A 19,357-nucleotide genomic window follows, 5' to 3' on the forward strand; every position below is an offset into this window, starting at 1 on the left:
AGGAAAATGTGTAACACCACATCTGTCCCTTAAGATATATTACAATTTTGTTAGATCTTTTAGGTAAAAGTGTTGTCTGGAAGAGTAACTGAGCTGCGTATTGTTAACAGATACAAGATAAATAGGGCACTGGAAAGAGTCACCATCTACGTAAGCTAAGAACAGTCAGGTTAAAGTACTAATCCTTAGCTACTATGCTCCCATTTCAAATGTTTGCAATAGATGCTACTGAAGCTGGGTTAAGAATAATAAAATTACTAGTAAATGGAGAACTGAGGAATAGAATGTTTAAAAGGGTTTATTAAATTGCTTGATAAAGGAAAACATTTCTTAGTATGCACTGGAGGTCTATATCCGAATTTCAACACACTGGAAACTGATTCTTTTTGTACAGATGCGGGGCCTACCCTTTTTTCTACATGTACATGGTCCACTTGCAGTATAAAAATCAAATTAACTTGGAGCATAGTTCACAGAACTTCATTGCTTTGTTTGCAGCAAGTGATTTGGTCATCTAAAAAGTAGCTTCACTCATCTAAGATCTCTTCATCCAGATTGATATCTGTGGTATCAATATCCTCCAGGTCCAAGTTATCCAAGTCATCTTCCAAGTCCAGCAGTGTCTGGGAAAGACAAGAGTAGATTAAGGGGATACTAGTATGGTTATACGTTGTATGATGTATTTGCACATTCTGCAAAACCCCAAGCTGAGGTAGTCAGGTGGAACATAATGTTAGAATAAGCTGTAGAGAGAAGCTACCTTCTTGCTAACAAAGCATCTCTCAAAAGTTGCAACTTTTTAGCATGTTCTGACCAACTGTCTTTGGACTTCACCCTTTGTTCCCTGTAAGTCCACAAGGCTGTAAGTTTATACTACTGCATGCAGTTTGCATACAACATGGAGGGAGTAGCTTGGTTTAATCACATTATTAGTTGAAGTCTTTACCATAAAATGAATAGTACTTGTACTTCCCTTCATAAAAGTATATTTCAGTACCTTTTGATCTCTTGTTGGAAGCAGATCAGAATTCTGCAAAACTGTCTTCACTTCTTGTTTAGGAGATGGAATGGGTTCTTCAGCCTTCTTCTAATGAAAAAGAGATTCCTTAAGTTCTTTTGAATTTAACCTTTTTCAACAAAAAGTAGACAACAGCAGACCTACAATCCCCCTCTCCCGGTGGGTCTCTTTCAAGGTTTCCCTCAGTAATTGAGCCACATCTTCACAGCCAGCAATTGTTCTGGTCCTCACTCTACTGGAGACTACTGTTTCCCATCCAGTTTGTTTACAGCAGTTGATGATGGAACTGATACAATGAAAACAACCTTCAGAAAGTATAATTTAATTTCAAATACTGAAGTGCTGTTAGAAAGTAAGTGATGTGCAAGGTCCTCAGCAGGAAGGAGATGAGGTTACATGAGATTGTCACAGAAGTTTTAGCAAACGCAGTCAATCATAGTTCTGCTGCTGGGCTTTGCATTCCATACCCTGTAATGGTTTAACACTTACTCTCACTTCACTGCTGCACAAAGTTTTATATTAAGATAATTAATCTGTTAATACCATTACTGAAACAGTACTATTCTATTAATTATATCATTAATTAAATATTATTATCTTCTGCAAAACTTGCCCTATTCAGCCTCTGCTGGAAGACAGACAATTGTTTAAAGACTTCTATACAATCATTAACTAAATGCAAAGACATGCTTTGAACAACAGTCGTCTTGTTTTCAGTTTCAAAGGCAAGTTCTAATTTGTTTTAGATAACTTTTACAATGCTATTTCTGTATCTTCTTTAACAAATGTGTGCACGAGTTTGATTTTGCTCTAACGATACTTGCTTTGACACACAAGCAGCAAATAGTCACTAAAGCTACTTGACAGTAAGCTAACTTCTTAAACTCTCCATGAAGTTTTATAGCACATGTCCTGCGAGGAAAAAGAGAGACAGAATGGAGACTTGTGACTTCCTGTTTCTCCCTCAGTTTCAACTGCAGTTCTTTTAGACGTATTCTTTTTGAATAATTGAGCAAGATTCCTAGTTATGGAATAGTCTTATTCCATAACCATGCACACTAGCAAAGAATATAAAGCATTTTTATTTACTGAAATATGCAAGAGTTTCCAGGTTCTAACTACTGAGCTTTCAGAAAACTAGCAGCAGTCGAAGCAGTGTTTGTATGTGCAACTGAAATTGTTTTTCTGCAGGACAAATTCAATGGTAAGATTCTACGATTACTCACACTAACAAAAAACGACCTAAGACAGGTAACCACACACAAGTTTCACAGTCAAGAATTCATTTGTAGTTACAGGAGTAGATTGAGAAGAGTCTGAGGCAAAAGAAGATGAAACTCAGCTGCAGTGGTTACAGTCAAGCCAATAAGAGCAGTAACTTGTCCGTTATTGGTGAAATATTCTCCAGGGCAGATATTCTTAGAATGGCTTTGGTTGGAAGGGACATTAAAGATCATTTAGTTCCAACCCCCTGCTGCAGGCAGGGACACCCTCCACTAGACCAGGTTGCCCAAAGCCCCATCCAACCTGACCTTAAACACTTCCAGGGATGGGGCATCCACAGCTTCTCTGGGCAACCTGTGCCAGTGCCTCACCACTCTCACAGTGAAGAATTTCTTTCTAACATCTAATCTAAATCGACCCTCCTTCAGCTTAAACCCATTACCCCTTGTCCTGTCACTACACTCCCTCATAAACAGCCCCTCACCAGCTTTCCTGGAGGCCCCTTCAGGTACTGGTAAGCCGCAATTAGATCTCCCCGGAGCTGCCTTTTCTCCAGGCTGAACAGCCCCAACTCTCTCAGCCTGTCCTCACAGGAGAGGTGCTCCATCCCTCCAGTCGGCTTTGTGGCCTCCTCTGGACTCGCTCCAACAGCTTGATGCCTCTCCTGTACTGGGGCTGGACGCAGTACTCCAGGTGGGGTCTCACAAGAGTGGAGTAGAGGGGCAGGATCACCTCCCAATATTACCGTACAATAGCAAAGTTACCCTTTTCTTAGAATTCATCATTTAGTAGTAACACTGACCTGAGATGCCATTACTCCAGAAGGCTCAAATCCTTTTGCTTCTTCAAGTAAGTTTCTTTCTTCGTTTGGCTAAAAGTTAAAAACAAACAACAAAACCACAAAAACAGTAAAACATATTCATGGACTGTTTAAGTGGTCGTGCTGACTAGCTTAAAGCTGATTTTACACAGTCCCAAATGTTTTTCTTCTAGAGACTTCTTACTTACAGTGACAAGGGGGTATTCCCTGGCTGGCCGCAAGTCAGCAAGACTTTGTTTAACGTACTCTTCAGCAACAAAAGCTTCCTTTAATCCAGGGAAGAGATTTTCATATTCCGTAGGATCAGCAAGGGACTCGGCAGCTTTTTGATTGACTTTAGAGAGATTCTCCCGCCACAGCTTAACAACCCTGGAGATGCAAACCACTTTTGTTATACACAGCTAGTTCTGACAACACTATTCATGGTCTGCACGTCCTTTGAAGTTACCTTGAAACTTGGCTTGGCAAATACGTCCGTGCAAGAAAAGCAGCTTCTGGGAGACGCCCAGTTTTAATCAGGAGTTCCAAACATGAATCAAGCCTAAAATATTTTAAAATATGATTTAACCAGTAAATTTAATAAAGACAATTTTTTTTAATATTAGACTAGCTGTTAATTGTATTAAAATACTTTCATTTCAGATTTTAAAAGTAGCAGCCATCATAAAATAGAATCAGATGTTCTGATAAGGCATATGCCCGAGTCTTTCCCCATTTTAAGTTAACCATTTGAAGAACCTAAGTTCTTTACGTTTTGGAAAGCAGAACAGAACAACCTGAATCTCTTGCTTGCTACTTACTTTCCCTGCAGGAAGTAGCTCATAAATGCAACATTGTTCTTGCCATCTTTTTCTGCTCCTTCAGCTAACTTATTCACCATGTTGGCATTTCCTGAAGCTGTAGCTAGGAGCAGTAGTCCTCCATAGTCTTGGGCATGGTGGAGACACTCCTGGGCTAAGCCAAACTGGCATTTACTGATAGCAAGCTCAGCAAGTTGCTTCCATTTCTGTTCCGACTAATGGTACAAAAAGGGAAGAGGGAGGGAAAGAAAAAACAAATAAAAAACCCCCTCACATTTTTGAACAGCATTTAAAGATTTTCTGAGCATTCACTAAGAAAACCTAAGTTTACTTGTGAGGGTACTATAGCCCATCATTACGCTTGTCTTCCCTTTGAGATATTACAATTACCGCAGCTTCACAGCATGACGCAGTCCGTGTTATATGCAGACAATTACACAGCTATACCATTACATAAAATAAATGGTTTTTCATTAAACATGGAGGGAGGAGGCAGAAATAACTTTGGAAATTTAAGTAGTAACAATCTCTTAGAGAAAGCTCCCAAGTTAACCTTCAGAACGCAAGAAAGGCATTTGTGTCTGTAAGTAAGTTTACATTCCTTATCACTAACTTCATTATTCTACAACAGGAACTGTGAGATCAAATCTCTGAATAATGGCTACGGGATAAATCACTGCCTGTCAGTCTTCCTAGTGCATCAGTCTAAGTTTGCCAAGGCTGGAAGACAGGCCCAGAGGTTTCAGTCCAGCCATTCCTCCTCTCACTGTTCAATACTGGAGATTTAGACTCGGTTCTTGGTTCAAGTTTGGTATTCTCCAAGAGTTCCTATAGCTTTCTGAGCAGACAACACTCTTCTATCCCCATCCCACAGCTTAGATTCCTTCAAATTACAGGCAGAAGGGCTTCATCGAGAAAGTCACAGGCATTTATACAGTGTTCAGGGAGCTGTACTACATCCCCACATACCAGTGTCTTTTCTTACAGGGCCTCTTAGTTTCACACTAATACTCAGAATTAGTATGAATCACCAAAAATTATGTTTACCTCTGCTTCCACTGCAAGCTGATACGCTATTTTTAATTCTCCAAGTTGAAGAGCAAGTTCAAAACGATGCTCTGGATCTGTAGATACTGCAAGAGCTTGTTGTTTGAAGCCCTAAAATAAAAATCCAGAAGTAAGACTGATCTGTCAGGTCAAACAGCATCCTAGATGTTCTAACAAAAACCCTCTAAACAGAAGGTTACAGTATTCTCAAATAAATACGGATGATTAACAAAAGTTTATGCTTACAGATAACATGACTGAGTTTTGCTTAGAAAATTAGATTAGAAATGTGAATAAACTGATTTATTAAGTTTTTTTAAAACTAAGTAGTAGTTTTCTTGCCTGTTTTTCAAGAAAGTGTGCAACTCTGGTTCTCTGTTCTTTTGGAATTGTGGGAAGAACTTTGTCAGCCATACCAAAATCTCTTCTCATCACAGCAGTTTGATATTCAAGCACTGAGACCAGCAATGAGTAGCTAACAATGTTCAGCTCCTTATCACCCAAATAAAGTCGGTTGTCCTTAGGGATATACCCCAAAAGATACATTGTCCTGAAACAAAGCAAAGGATATTTGTCTTGACTAGATCCACTACCAAATAGTCTATAAAAAAAAATCCAATAGTTCTTATGGTAGCAAGAATACTCACATGAAAGATTCTACTGCTGCTATATGTACGCTGTCACATGACACTGTTTATTCCCTCCAAGATTACATTACTCCCTCAGAACATACCTCAGCATGATATATAAGAAAAAGCAGTAACGCAAAGCAAGCAGGCGACAAGGTTCACCTTGTCCTGACTTCGGTGAAAGAATCTTTAACACTTGCTTACGACCCAGTGCAGCAACTTACCTGTCTAAATGGGCAATAGTGACAATTTCTCCTCCAACGTAGTAGTTGAGTCTGTTGACAGAACTGGTGTAAATAAAGCAGTCTCCTACCCACAAGCCTGTTTTCACAATCTCCTGAATCTCACCAAGAACCTGCAAATCAAATTTGATTTCATTAGATACATAAAAAGGTACTTTTAGATAGCAGTAACACTATTGCATTTTCAAATTAAATTTAATATTCTATACTCAAGTAAATAGTTGGGCAAGTTGCAAAAATAAGTTTAAGTACAGATTGGAAGTAAAACTAAAAGCATTATTTATCTACAAGTGCTGTAACACATGCAATTTCTACCTTAATTCTTAACTAAGCCAATTATAAGTCTAGGAAACAAGCACCAACGTAAGCATTAAGCAAGATAACCAAAGGCAATTTCTCTTGCACAATCTTTGTTTCTGACACTTGACAGGATGAAGTTTTTTCACTTTTCTCAAACTCCAGGAACATTTGAAAACTTGAAAATTGCCGAAAAAGTTTACGCTATGTAAACATACTACCCAAGTGCGTGCTTTAAAAATAACCTCTATAACAATAGTAAACAGATGTCTGAAGAGACATGTAGGCATCGAGGTCTGTCATACCAGGATTCCAACAGGGATACTTTCCCCAGGAAACCCAAATAAAATGATTAAACAGTGTTCCTCAGGTGGATGTATACGTTCTGAAAACTAAGATTTAATAGGACTATGGTAAGGACTAAATTTGCTATACTCTGGGAAGACTCGCTTCAACGATCTCTAATCCTATTCCATTTTTTAAATAGAAGGTACCTCAAAAGCATCTTCAATTCCATCTTCAGTGACACCTTCATGTGTTTCTTGGGCTGCTGCAACTTTTTCTGATAGATATTTCAGAATGAAGAATGACTCTTCTGTAGCAATGCAGACAAGCTCACCCGAGTCAGACCAGAAAATCTGTATCATCAGAATCAATAGTAGCACTGTTTAGAGACCTCAGGTTAAGAAAGGAGAATGTATAAAATATTTTAACTCTCACAGGAGCTTTAGGACCTGAGAAGCCAACATAGGGATTTTTTTTCCCCTCCTGCTACAAGACTGAGATAAACTTAAGAAGTTATTATTTTATGATTGACAGCTTGGCTTCATTCAAGAAAATCAACAATCTAGTTAAAAATAAACAAATAAACAAATCAGTAAACACAGAGAGGTAAGTATCTTCAGTTCCATTTAGAAACTTACGTGTTTGGGCTGAATTTCAATTCTGCGAATCAATTCTGTGTTTTCCCAATCATAGAATGCCAAACCATTAACAGATCTGACCCCCAACAGGAAGCCGCCATAGATGCCTGCAAGAAAATAAAGGTAAAAGAAATCCACATTGTGCAAAAAATGCACCAACATATCTATTTTAAAAGTAAATACTTACCTTCTGCTCCAAAATCAGGTTTGAATGACTTCTTCTCTTTGAAATTTTTGAATATCTTTACAACACTGTTGCTCTCCCTGATTGCATATCTAAAGAGATTGCATTATAAAAAAAAAAAGTTATTCAGCTTCCAAAATAGCAAATTACTGAAACCATAAGCTGCTATAACACAACTGTAGCTATTTATCTTCAAAAGTTAGTGGAGTTCTAGAAATGTGAAGTTTTAAAGCAGGACAGTTATTGAAGGTTCACCATCCAAACAGGTTTTAGTCTTCAGGTTGGTTTACCGTTTGTACAGCCTGAAACTAGCAGCAGCAAATTTAAGTAGATACAAAGGAAAAAAAAAAAAAATTGGCAACACTTACTCTGAAGAATCATGTGCCCACACAAACTCCTGTGCAGAACCAAAACTCTTGTTTCTCAAAGCCATAGCTGTGTAAATGATGTATTCACCATCACCACACACCACTACAAACCTAGAGCAGGAGAAAGATTGATTTGTCAGACATCTGTGTCTAGTTCAACAGGTGTGATCAAGTAGACAAATTGAGAAGTTAAAAGCTCCAAGACCAATATAATCACTGCAAATGCAGACAGAATAAAAGAGTCATATATATTCCAAAAAGGTCACAGAACTGGATTTATCTCTGCGTCATGCTACTTGCTATTCCTTCTTCCTTCTGGTCTCTACTCAGTGGCTCTTGTATCTTGCATGCCTTTACCTTTTCTTTTAATTTAGCTTATCTGTTAACAAAAAACAATTCAAGAGAAGCGACAAAAGATGTTGTTTCCTGCTATTACCTTATACATTTTGTTTGCATACTTCTACCCTGACCTAGAATGTCCACCTTGTCTGTTCAAGCTGTGAGCTCTTACAAGTGAAGCCCATCTATTATTCTGAATTTACACTGCCTGGCTCTGATAAACCTGTTCTCACAGGCTGTCAGCCACCAGCACACATGCAACTATTTTTTTTTTTTCTACATTCAGAAAGTCTTCCAATAGGAAAGAAAAAAAAAAAAAAGATGACATCAGAAATGCTTAAGTATTTTGTTCTACAATCTGTTACCGTCCATTAGGGTTGTGCTGAATGGTCTGAGGATAGATTTCACAGCTCCCCATATCCTTTACAGCCAGTGGCAATCTTTCTCCATCTTTAATTTCAGCATCTCCCATAGCTTTCAAGTTAGCCTGTTGGACTTCTGAATGTTTAGCCCAAATAATTTTTCCATTTGCATCCATGGACATGGCAGGTTCTTCACGGCCAAGCTAGAAGTGTAATATAAGAATTTATCAGATGGAGAAAACACATTCTTGATTTTCTTTTCCGTTGAACACATCTAGTGAAATATCCTAGCGCTCTCTAAAAATGAGAATTAAAACGCCAAATTTTCAGTATTTTACATATCACAGAACCGGAAATCAGTTGCTCTGTACACAGGATAGTGATTAATCACCATTTCTCATTTGAAATTGTACCTTAACAATAATGCTGCCTTCATCGTATCCCAAAGCCACATTATTGGATCCTCTTAAACTGGCCACACACCACACTCTCTCCATACCGTAGTTGAGGGTACTTTCCAGGCGGTAAGTGCTTGAATGCCAAATGCGCACAGTTCCTAGAGGAAAAAAAGACATATACACTTGTTATCTCTTTTTCGATGTGAGGGCAGGAGGCATGTAGCCACACCACAAGAAGAGTTCTCCCCTAAGTCCTCCCCCTGTCCTTTATATATCAGAAAATACCAAATTACCATCTTCTGAGCCTGTGATAATGATAGGCAATTCAGGGTGGAAACTGACACAAGACACATTTTGAGCATGTCCTTCCAGTGTTTGTACACAGGTTTTATTCTGCAAAAGAAAAAAGTCAGAAGGACAAGTACAGATAATAAACACATCACTACATTTCTACCTTCATTTCTTAAAAAAATTCTCCTCCCAAATCCAAAACTTATCTGAAAGCATAATTCCCTAGATTTCTTCCACTAACATTTATTTCCAAGATGCTCAAACAACAGCATTAGACATATTAAAAACTATGATTGTATTAATTTCTCTTCTCCAGAAGTAAGAATTTATTTCCCTTGACCTAGTTGTTTTCCTCTATTGTCAGATGGGCTTCTGTCTTGAAGATATGCTTTCTCAGACCTATGTAACATATTAGACTAAAGCAAGATAGAAAGCTGAGTTCACTGCAAAAAAAGTCAGAGCAACACATCAATGAGTCTAGTTACAGGTGAAGACAGATCTAATACTGTCTTTGTTAAGCATGTTCACACAGTTGTAAAAGGAAAGTCTGCTCTGCTTGAGACAACTAAGATTAGACTACGTAACTGGTGAGTACAACTGGACATGGTGGCAAAGTTTCAAGCACTGTTACCTAACAGTCATTAGGGCAACGCATACTTAAATTAACAGCACTAGATTTAACTTCTGATCTTGGATTTACTCCAGGGCAATATGCTTTAACAACCAGAAAGTACTATCTTAACAAATTCTGTCTTGGCCTTCCAGGCCATTCATACACAGGAAAAACTTGAGTTCTAGGATTCCATCTCTCTTTCCTGTAGAGCATTCAAACAAGTCACCTCATGACCCCTGCAAACTGTCAAGTAGAAGCACATGCACGTGTGTGCATGCACACATCTGCCTATATAAATGTGCATAGGATGAAAAAGGAGAGTGGGAAGGGAATAAAGAAAAAAGGAAAAAAATTAATGAGAAGTGAAAGGATGGAAAGAGTTGATACATGAACAATATTTACATTTGAACATAGAAGAGGAGCACCTTAATCCACAAAGAAAAAAAAAGAACTCTTCCTTTTAGAGATTACTACATTACAAGAAAAAACATAACACTAATAAGAGAAACCTTATGTCAAATTTAATTCTACAAATTAACTTTGAGGTTATTTAAATTCACAGCAGGTTTTCTCAAGGGTTAACAATTTTATTTTTTAATTGAAAAACTTGTCATGAAATATTTCCCCCTCACTCCTTTCTTTCCAAGGAAAAATGAGGAAAATCTGTTTGTGTATGCAAGTCCTTTCCCTCCTTTTGTATTTCTTCACTAATGGTTTTGCTATGGCAGTCTGTACAAAAGTTTATGAAGAGCTGAACACACACCTGGTAGTCCCAGATCTTAACCAAGCGGTCATCTGCACCCGAAATGAGATACGGCTTGTCTCCTCCACTGTAATAGTCAATGCAGTTTACTCCTTTCTCATGGCCTTCCAGAGTAAAGTTGGGTGAAGAAGAGCCAAGCTGCCACACCTTCCCAGGAAAAAAACAAACCCAACCACATACAGTTATTGATCTTTTGCATCCAGGTCAACCTTGCCAAACAGAATAGGTATTCTGATGTACTTTACAATTCCAAAGATATAGCATATGGAATTCCAGAGACAGTAGTTTTCTTAGGTGAAGAATTTGAACAAATGAAATAAAACTACCAAGCCTCCCTCTCCAAATAAACAAAAGTAACATGTTGAGTTGCACACACTATGCTCTTACCTCAAAACAATGGAATTGGTTTCTTTCAACTTTTTTTTATTTCAAGGACATAAAACCATATAAGACACTGTTTGTTAGAACTAGTATCTGTTTATGAAATTAACATATACACTTAGAAAAAACAATCAGCTATTTGTGCATACATGGGGTGCCCCCACCTGTTGCCTGAATTTTATTTTTTCCAGTTACATTAAATGAATGACAAAGCTCATGCTAAATGAGGACTCAAAAATGAATCAAGTCAAGTTGTAGATATACTGCTATTTTCCCATGATTATCGCATCAAACCAACATTTATATGCACCTGATCTCAACATCTGGGGATGTATCAAATCAAAACTAGCTTTTTACAGCCAACACACTGATAATTTACAGGAAGTCTCACTGCTCAGATGGCTGTAAAACTACAGTCTCAGATATTTGGTAATAGTTTCACAGCAAATGAGACTCATCAGCATCTACCATGAAAAGGTTGATGACACCTTTGGAAACAATTCAACAGACAGCCAGCCAAGGATATGAGAAGAATCCTTTTACCATTTTTTTTTTTTTTAAATGCACACAGTTGAAGGCTTTACCCAATCTATCTATCTAGTTTAAATTCTCCCAAACTACTCATTGACAGAATAACTATTACCCCTCCTCAATACTTCTGTGCAATCTAAATGGAAATGCAGCACTTAAAAGTTTAAGAACCATATTTCAATGACTAGAGGTGACAAGTGATCTTGTAAATTTACTGAATTAGTTAGTAGGTACATAGTAACTCGACCAATGTTCAGATCTTCGTTCAATAAAAAAATAAATGATTGCACCTGCTTTTAAGAATTCTGACCCACTGTCCATACTATGCTATTGGTTTATCTGTCTAATACTTACTTACTGAAAAAAGAAATCAACAACAAAATACAGTTTCTCTACCTTGATTGTCCTATCCAAAGAGGCACTGGCAAACTGATTATTGTCTTTTGGGTTTATGACAATCTGCATGACATAATGGGTATGTCCTTCAAACACCTGCGAACAAGACCACTTTTTATCCCAGTCCCAGAGTTTAATGAGCATGTCATCTGAAAAAAACCAACAAACAACCCAAGCTTCAGTTAGTTCAATATATTCTGATATCTACCTTCTTAAACTACATAATCCTTAATAATGTCAAGTTAAAGGCTCACTCATCCTTTCCCCCTTGAAAGGGGGCACTGCTCAATGTATTTTTCATCAGTAAGATCACTGGTCCTTCCTTGCAGAAGTTTCTCCAAAAGATCATCCAGTAAAATGGTGATAAAATTAAATAAGAAATACATCTATATTTAAAAGGGATAGAATAGATACTAAGGTATTGAATTATTAATCTTAAAATACTGGGCAAATATTAAGGAATTGGACCCATGCTTTCTGCTGCAGTACCTACTCTGATGACTACTAAGGAATGGGGAGCAGAGAGAACCAAACGGGCTTCCTGGTACCTTTATTTCAAGTGTAAGTGTATTGGCTTCAACAGCAAAACACAAAAATATATGGTGCTTCTGACTCACAAGGTTCTCTGCACTCTTGCAGAGCTCTGACTGCATTAGTACCGTTTCCAGGAATGAAAAGGACCAAGTAGCACGGTGCAGATGTTCTTAGGCCAGATCTGTTGGGATACCATGATCTTCCAATATCAAGTAACACAGATTGCCTCAAATAACAGAAAACTCAGTAGTGTTTTGGGAAAAAAGGTGAAAGTTATCTGTTGCTTCAAGTCAGATTGCCAGATGAAAACATACTGCAGACTTATGTAATTATTTTTTTTTTAGAACAGAACTTCAGCATGACAAATTCTCAAATAACAGCTAATTAGCACATATATAAACCTTTTCTCTAGCAGATATTAAACAACAAGGTTCTTTGGTCTTCTCTGACAAGAGCATAAACTGTTATATTTTAACTTGTAAGTACAGCTGATATTCCACTAAAAACCAAAACATGAAAGCACCTGAAAAGGAAATAACATGAAATGACAACTGTCACGCTGGCTACTTGCTCAAGGATTGCTGTTTCAGCAGAAAAAGGAAAAGCATGCAACCCCTCACTAGACAGAAAACAGAAGCCTAGAAATAGCTGGTTAATAAATACAAAAATAGACTTGAGAACTCTTACCGCTGCTTGTCAGTATGAAAGGCTGTGTGGGATGCACAGCAATACAACGAATGTAATCTGAGTGTGCTTCAAACATGTGAACTCTTTCCAAGGTGTTATAATTAAAAACTCTAATTTGCATGTCATCCTATGAAAGGGAAGAAAAGCCACCATTAAAACAGGACTCTCTGTATAATACACCTTATATTCAATACAGGGTAGCTAGAAAAAAGCCCCAAACATTCCACCATTGAAGCGCCTCTAACAATAATAAAATGTATTTTCTGTACATTGCTAATGATACAAATTATACTTTGATTCAGAAGTCTGTAAATTACTCAATCCTATTCCAAGGCATTTATGAAATCAAAAAAACCTAAACTAAAACTTCATTTTGAAAAGATGTGTTTAAAATAGTCTTTTGTTTTTAAATTAAGGAAGTACAAAAGTGCTTTTAAAATTATTAATGCTTTATACGAAAATGAAAAGCAAGGTTCTTCAGCATAAAATTTAAAATTATGTTAATGCTGTGGGGCCAGGAGAGAAGAAGCTGTAGCTCTACGTCAAGTGGAAAGGTGATTTCCACTTGATTTTTTAAAATTGAGATTTTTTTTCTTTTTGGGAGGGAGGAGATATTTCTATTTCAGATAAAGTATTATTAAAAGCAGTATTCCCAAACCTTTTTTTAAAAAAAAAAAAAAAAAAAAGAAGAACTATCTGACAAGAAATAAAACATCAGGTAAAACTTTCAGGAGTGACACTACTTTCAAGGGCATCAGAGTAAACGAAACGGCGATAAACTCCACACTAGTTTTATCCAAAGCATTTACTTCTCTGTCTTTTCCTCTTTCATACAGGTGCCTGTTTAAGGAGCAACACCTACAGAAAACTTCAGAATGGCAGAAGAGGACAAGTACAAGTTACTCCTGCGGAGATTCTGACTGGACATGAGGAAAATTTTTCACAGTGAGAACAATTAGCCATTGCAATAATCTCCCCAGGGAAGTGGTGGATTCCCTGACACTGGACACTTTCACGATCCGGCTGGACGGGGTGCTGGGCTATCTGGTCTAGACTGTGCTTTTGTCTAGACAGAGCTTTTGCCAGGAAAGGTTGGACCAGATGATCCTTCAGGTCCCTTCCAATCTGGTCTTCTATGATTTTGAAACCAGCCTATCAGCATAATAAACATGGAACACACAGTATAAGCAACAACTAATGTCACATTTTCATAGTCACTAAGACTTGGCCCTGCTGCTAAAAGCAGCTGTCTTGACCTTTCCTCATCATTTCCTGCTACTGCATTGCAGCCTCCCTTGGGAAAGGTAGGATGAGTACAGCTGCACACTGAATCAAATCAAGAAATTGATTGAGGTGAAATTAAGTTGAGAAAAATAAAAGTGGAGACTTTTAACTTTCATCAGTTACTAATCCAGTTCCCATGCAGCTGTTCGAACTCTTGTGCTGCTGAAGAGGCAGTGTTGTGCTTCTTGGGAAACAGTGCTAACTTATGTGCACTTGAAGTAACTGGGTCACAGCAGCATAAGTCAAGTGACAAGAAGTTTTTTACTCTGTATAGGGCAGAAGACTAGAAAAAAAATTGAGACAAAAAATTTGAGGCATTACCTCAATTTAGACAAAAAACATTCCATCAAGAAAAATGTGTAACCATGATTAGAATAAGACTATTCCTCTCAAAGAAGACTCACTGAATAAAAGCAGAGTATTTTTCTAGAGGTAAAACTCTAAAAAAAATATTTTTAGCATAACCAAGAAAAAAAGTAGAAAGTAACTTCTAAGTCACCTTACCTAGGACAGTCAATAGTTTCATCTTAGTTAAAGTAGCACTACTACTATTTAGCCAAAATTGGGTGCTGGGGGTGTTCTAACTGGCAGTAAAAGTTGAATCTGGACCTGCCTTGCACTACACATAGAATTAGCCATGATATTAGGTTGCTCTCCTGTGAAATTAGAATTTTAAGTTTCTAAGCTTACTTTAAGGAGAAAATTTCTGGGAAACTGTAGTGAAGTATTCCTTTCTCTTCTACAAATTCATATAAAATTATATTATTATTTGATGTACAAAGGAATGGCATGAAAATAAATTAGAGAAAGTACTACTGCATATGGAAATCACAAGATGATGATAGCTTACAGCTCCTGTAACAACCCAGTTCTTTCTTGCCACAAATTTGGCAGCTCTCACTGGCAGGTCACACACTTCAAAAGTCTTCACCAGGGTCTAAAAATAAAAATAAGAAGTTCACAGTACTGGAGAAAATATCAGTTTTGAAAACAGCTCTATTTTTTCTTAACAGTGTCCAGTATGATGCCTTTGGCAACTCTCCAAGAATCCTAGAACACTACATGCACACTTTTTAAAAGGCACATACCTGTCCAAGAAGGGAGATAATTGCCTGTTCTGTGAACAACACCTTTATGTTCTCCCTTCATTCTTAACCCAACCCCACCTTGAATAATTTTGGAGCTGCTGCCCAATTTCAACTATATTTGATAGACAAGTAGAGGTCTAACAGTTCCTACAACCTTCAAACATAGATGGCAGGTAAAGACAGATGCATTTAATCTTTCAGAAGAAAAGGCATTAGTTTGCAACGAATCCACAAAGATGATAATTCTTGAAAAATAAATTCATAGGAAATTAAACAGCATTAAAGTCACAGCTAAAGATATTCCTTGTCTATTATTATAATGACTTTTGTAATAAGACAGGGGAGAGTACAGTCAATGAGTGGCAGTGATTTAAGATTCTTCTTCTGTATCTAGTATTAAAAAATAGAATTTATACATCTATTGGTTATGAAGATTTCCTAATAAACAAAAACCACAATCATCACCTGTGTTTCATGGTTCCACACACAGACACTGCCATTGTAAAGGCTAGCCAACATCCATGGTTCTGTAGGATGCAAGTCTACACTCTTCACCCGGTCAGACCGAGCTGTTAGTTTTCGCTTTATATCAAGTCGGAGAGGCTGGAGAGGAAAAGAATTGAGAATATCAAGTTATTCAACATAAAGCTGGCACAGAAATATGATGGAAGAAGGAAAGCTGAAGTTAAACCTTAAAATAAAAAGGAGCCAATCCTGCTTCTCAGGCAGACTGAAGACTAGTACTCTTTTTCTATCCATCTGCTTATTAGTTCTTGTAGGGCTTTCTGGAAACATTACATCTCCACCAATGGCAATGGGTCCGTTTAATTTACTTTTGTGAAATTCAGCATTTTTTCATACTGTAAAAAGTATCCAGCACAGTCAAAAGATGCACTGCACATCCTCCTGGTGTCCCCAAATTACTAAAGCAAAGCAAATTTGCTTCTAGTACAAATGCTACAAAAAGAATCCTCCTGCTACTTCACCTAAAAAAAACAGGTGGAAAAGCCAGTTATCACAACAGAACACAACAACAGTTGGCCATTATAAATTTATTTCCATTCATGATTCCAATATTAAGTTTTGGAATGGAACACGATGTTGTAAAAACTGGGAGGAGGAAAAAGTTTAAGTCTCTCCCTTATAAAGAATCTGACCTTCCACTTTCATCACTGGCAACGTAAAGCCAGAGTATTTGAAAAAGCAGGAAGTATAGCAAAGTGATTTTCTAAAATATTTGAAGCATTACAGATTTGTTTAGATACTCAAAGACTGTTGAGCTCACTTCATGCTGCTGACATTTTATCTCTGAGAACTTAATGGGTAATACCTGATCACAGAATGCTGCATAAATAAATATGCAGAATAAAATGAATCAAACCTGTAGTAACATACGTTAGACACGGCAAAGAGAAAAAGATACCTAGCTATCACATAGTACCTGTAACTTATGGACGTGACATCTGATGGTAGAGAATGAACTTGTGGTTTATTTCTCCTACCATAAATACTAGAAAAGTAGGCAAGATGATCGCACGTGATTCTGTGCTTATCCTTAAAACTGCTCTTATCTACTATGACTAAGGACCAGATTATGGTTGACTTAAGAATCACAGAATGGTTGGAGTTAGAAGGGACCTTAAAGACCATCTAGTTCCAACCCCCTGCCATGGGCAGGGACACCCTCCACTAGACCAGGTTGCCCAAAGCCCCATCCAACCTGACCTTAAACACTTCCAGGGAGGGGGCATCCACAACCTCTCTGGGCAACCTGTTCCAGTGCCTCACCACCCTCACAGTAAAGAATTTCTTCCTAATATCTAATCTAAATCTTTCCTCCTTCAGCTTAAATCCATTTCCCCTTGTCCTATCACTCCATGCCCTTGTAAACAGTCCCTGACCATCCTTCCTGTAGGTCCCCTTCAGATATTGGAAAGCCACAACTGGATCTCCCCGGAGCCGCCTTTTCTCCAGGCTGAACAGCCCCAACTCTCTCAGCCTGTCCTCACAGGAGAGGTGCTCCATCCCTCCAGTCAGCTTCGTGGCCTCCTCTGGACTCGCTCCAACAGGTCCACACCCTTCTTATGCCAGGGGTCCCAGAGCTGAACACAGTACTCCAAATGTTAACTGGAGGTTAAGAGCTTAACTGCAACACATACTCAAAACACTTTGACAACTGTTAGGTCTCTTTGACAAATCATCATGCAATCCCACACTGGTAACACAGCCCAAGGGATCTGCTCTGTGACCACAAGCATAATTATGCTAGGGGACTTTCAAGTGCTTTCTTCTGCATTTAACTTAAATTACAGAATCACAGCATGACCTCTCCAGGTAACAGAGGCAGAGGAAAGCCCAAGCCAAACAGAGCAAGAACACCCTGCACAGACTTATCCCTGCCCTGTCCTGCCCGGAGGCAGACCCAGCTGCCTGAGGCAGGGCCAGCGGCGTGCGGAAGGGCCCGCGACACCCGGGCCTGGCTCCCGGCTCGTCCCGGCGGGGCGGCTGCTCAGGCCCTCGCCCCTGCGGGGCCTCTCGCTCTTCAGCTCCCGCCCAACCGCGCTGTTTTGCTGGGGGCGCGGGGGAGCCGGCCAGAGCAGCAGCCGCCAGGCGCCAGCCCGGGCTGCCTCACCGTGACCACGTACGAGCAGCTCAGGAACGACTTTTCAAGCCCCCGGCACCGGGGACCTGCGCGCAGTGCGCTCGGGCAGCCCCGCCGCCAGCCCGTCATTAACGGCCGCGGCAACCCACCGGGGCAGCCCCCGACCCTCCCCGCACGGGCCGCCGCCCGCTCCGGGCCGAGCCCCTGGGGCCGGACCCCCGCCGCGCCGCGCCCCCCCCAGGCGGCGGAGCCTCGCTCGGCGAGCGGCCGCCGGACTCACCATGGCCCCGCGTCGCCCCGCGGCAGCGCCGACAGCTGAGGTGTCCCTGCGCCCCGGGCAGGCTCCGACCCTCCGACGTGGAGCTTCCGGGCCCGCCGCTCTCGCGAGAACGGCACCCGGCGCTCCCGGGCCTCGCGAGAGAACGAGCGCGAGCGCGCCCCGCGGCATGCCGGGATATGTAGTCGACAGCGCCGCGGCTGCGCGTCGCGGGGCGGGCTGGGAGTTGTAGTTGCCGCGCGCAGGTGCGCCCGTCCTGTCAGCTCAGGGTGGCTGGAATGGGTGCTGCGTGCGCGGCTGAACGGCGGCTGAAGTGGGGCCCTCACTGTCCCCAGCCACGTCCTTTGTGGCTCCTTGGACCTCTCGGTTAGATGAGGTGATGGCAGCGGTGGAGAGCTACGGGACTCTGCCCAGTTGTGAGCGACCTAGAGAAAGGTCCTGTGGTCCCCTTTGCCTGCTCGGTGTGGTCACTCGGTGTGCGTAATGGCAGCGTTGGTCAGAGGGCCAGGTCCTCAGTGGTGACTGTGAGAGAGCCCTGGAGCAACCCAGGAGAACCCCCTGGAAGCAGCTCAGCTTGCCTCTCACACGATAAGAGAGACGTGAGCCTCGTCAGTTGTGCAGACCTTATAGATGTGAAAGACTATGCAGCACATTTCTCCTCTTAATTTTTTTGTCAGCTAAAGCTACAGATGCTGCAACCCCAAACGGCATCTAGTAGAAACGTCACGAGGAAGGTGAGCTTTTGGGAAGCACCAAGGCACAAAGAACCACTGTTGAGAAAAATTCTCCTAACACTGCTGCCAGATTGAAGTTCCATCTTTAATTAAAAATCGCACCTCCCACATTTCATGTATAAAGGAGAGGAATAACACTGAGGATATTTATAGTCATTGGGATTCAGTTAAAGAAAATATTCTTTTTGATACAAGTGCTCACCTGAGGATTGGGAGCCCTGTGTGCTCTGTACTACAACACGGTAAGAAGGATTACATTGCCCTAGAGTGTTTACAGTTTGAAGGACATAAACAAAGGAGTGACAGAGAGATTACTTCAGCTCCTGTTATTTTCAGTCCAAGAGAGCAAAGACAGAAAAGACAGATACTTAAAGTTTGAAAAACAAGAGCCTGATGAAAATAAGTGAGAAGTGAAATACCTGAAACAAGAAAAGGGGCACAGTGTTGTCAACTGTTACGAGTAAGTTTAGACTTTCAGTTTTCTTTAAGGCTTTCTTTTCACTTTCACTTCATTATATTAATGAT

General features: G+C 39.9%; 1 protein-coding gene across 1 annotated transcript; it reads right to left on the reverse strand.

Moving 5' to 3' along the window:
- Nucleotides 1–280: 280 nt before the first annotated feature.
- COPB2 (coat protein complex I subunit beta 2) lies at nucleotides 281–18,223 on the reverse strand. The gene is made up of 22 exons (XM_075760960.1): nucleotides 18,102–18,223; nucleotides 15,685–15,822; nucleotides 14,982–15,068; nucleotides 12,848–12,974; nucleotides 11,627–11,775; nucleotides 10,319–10,465; nucleotides 8,945–9,044; nucleotides 8,667–8,809; nucleotides 8,257–8,456; nucleotides 7,553–7,663; nucleotides 7,188–7,276; nucleotides 7,001–7,107; nucleotides 6,572–6,715; nucleotides 5,763–5,893; nucleotides 5,252–5,459; nucleotides 4,910–5,020; nucleotides 3,863–4,077; nucleotides 3,511–3,603; nucleotides 3,251–3,431; nucleotides 3,045–3,113; nucleotides 998–1,087; nucleotides 281–623 (listed from the first exon to the last, which is right to left on the reverse strand). Exons 1-22 carry the CDS (start codon nucleotides 18,102–18,104, stop codon nucleotides 528–530), a joined length of 2,739 nt encoding a protein of 912 aa, XP_075617075.1. The 5' UTR covers nucleotides 18,105–18,223; the 3' UTR covers nucleotides 281–527.
- Nucleotides 18,224–19,357: the final 1,134 nt, after the last annotated feature.

Source organism: Balearica regulorum, chromosome 9 (assembly GCF_011004875.1).
Source record: "Balearica regulorum gibbericeps isolate bBalReg1 chromosome 9, bBalReg1.pri, whole genome shotgun sequence".
NCBI classification, from domain to species: domain Eukaryota; kingdom Metazoa; phylum Chordata; class Aves; order Gruiformes; family Gruidae; genus Balearica; species Balearica regulorum.

What these genes read in the sequence shown, in the direction of transcription:
- COPB2 (XM_075760960.1), bottom strand. An exon ending in TATCACAGGCTCAGAAGATG is followed by an intron (nt 8,810 to 8,944) that starts GTAATTTGGTAT and finishes TTTTTCCTCTAG; the next exon opens with GAACTGTGCGCATTTGGCAT. An exon ending in GAATTGAAGATGCTTTTGAG is followed by an intron (nt 5,894 to 6,571) that starts GTACCTTCTATT and finishes TTTGATTTGCAG; the next exon opens with GTTCTTGGTGAGATTCAGGA.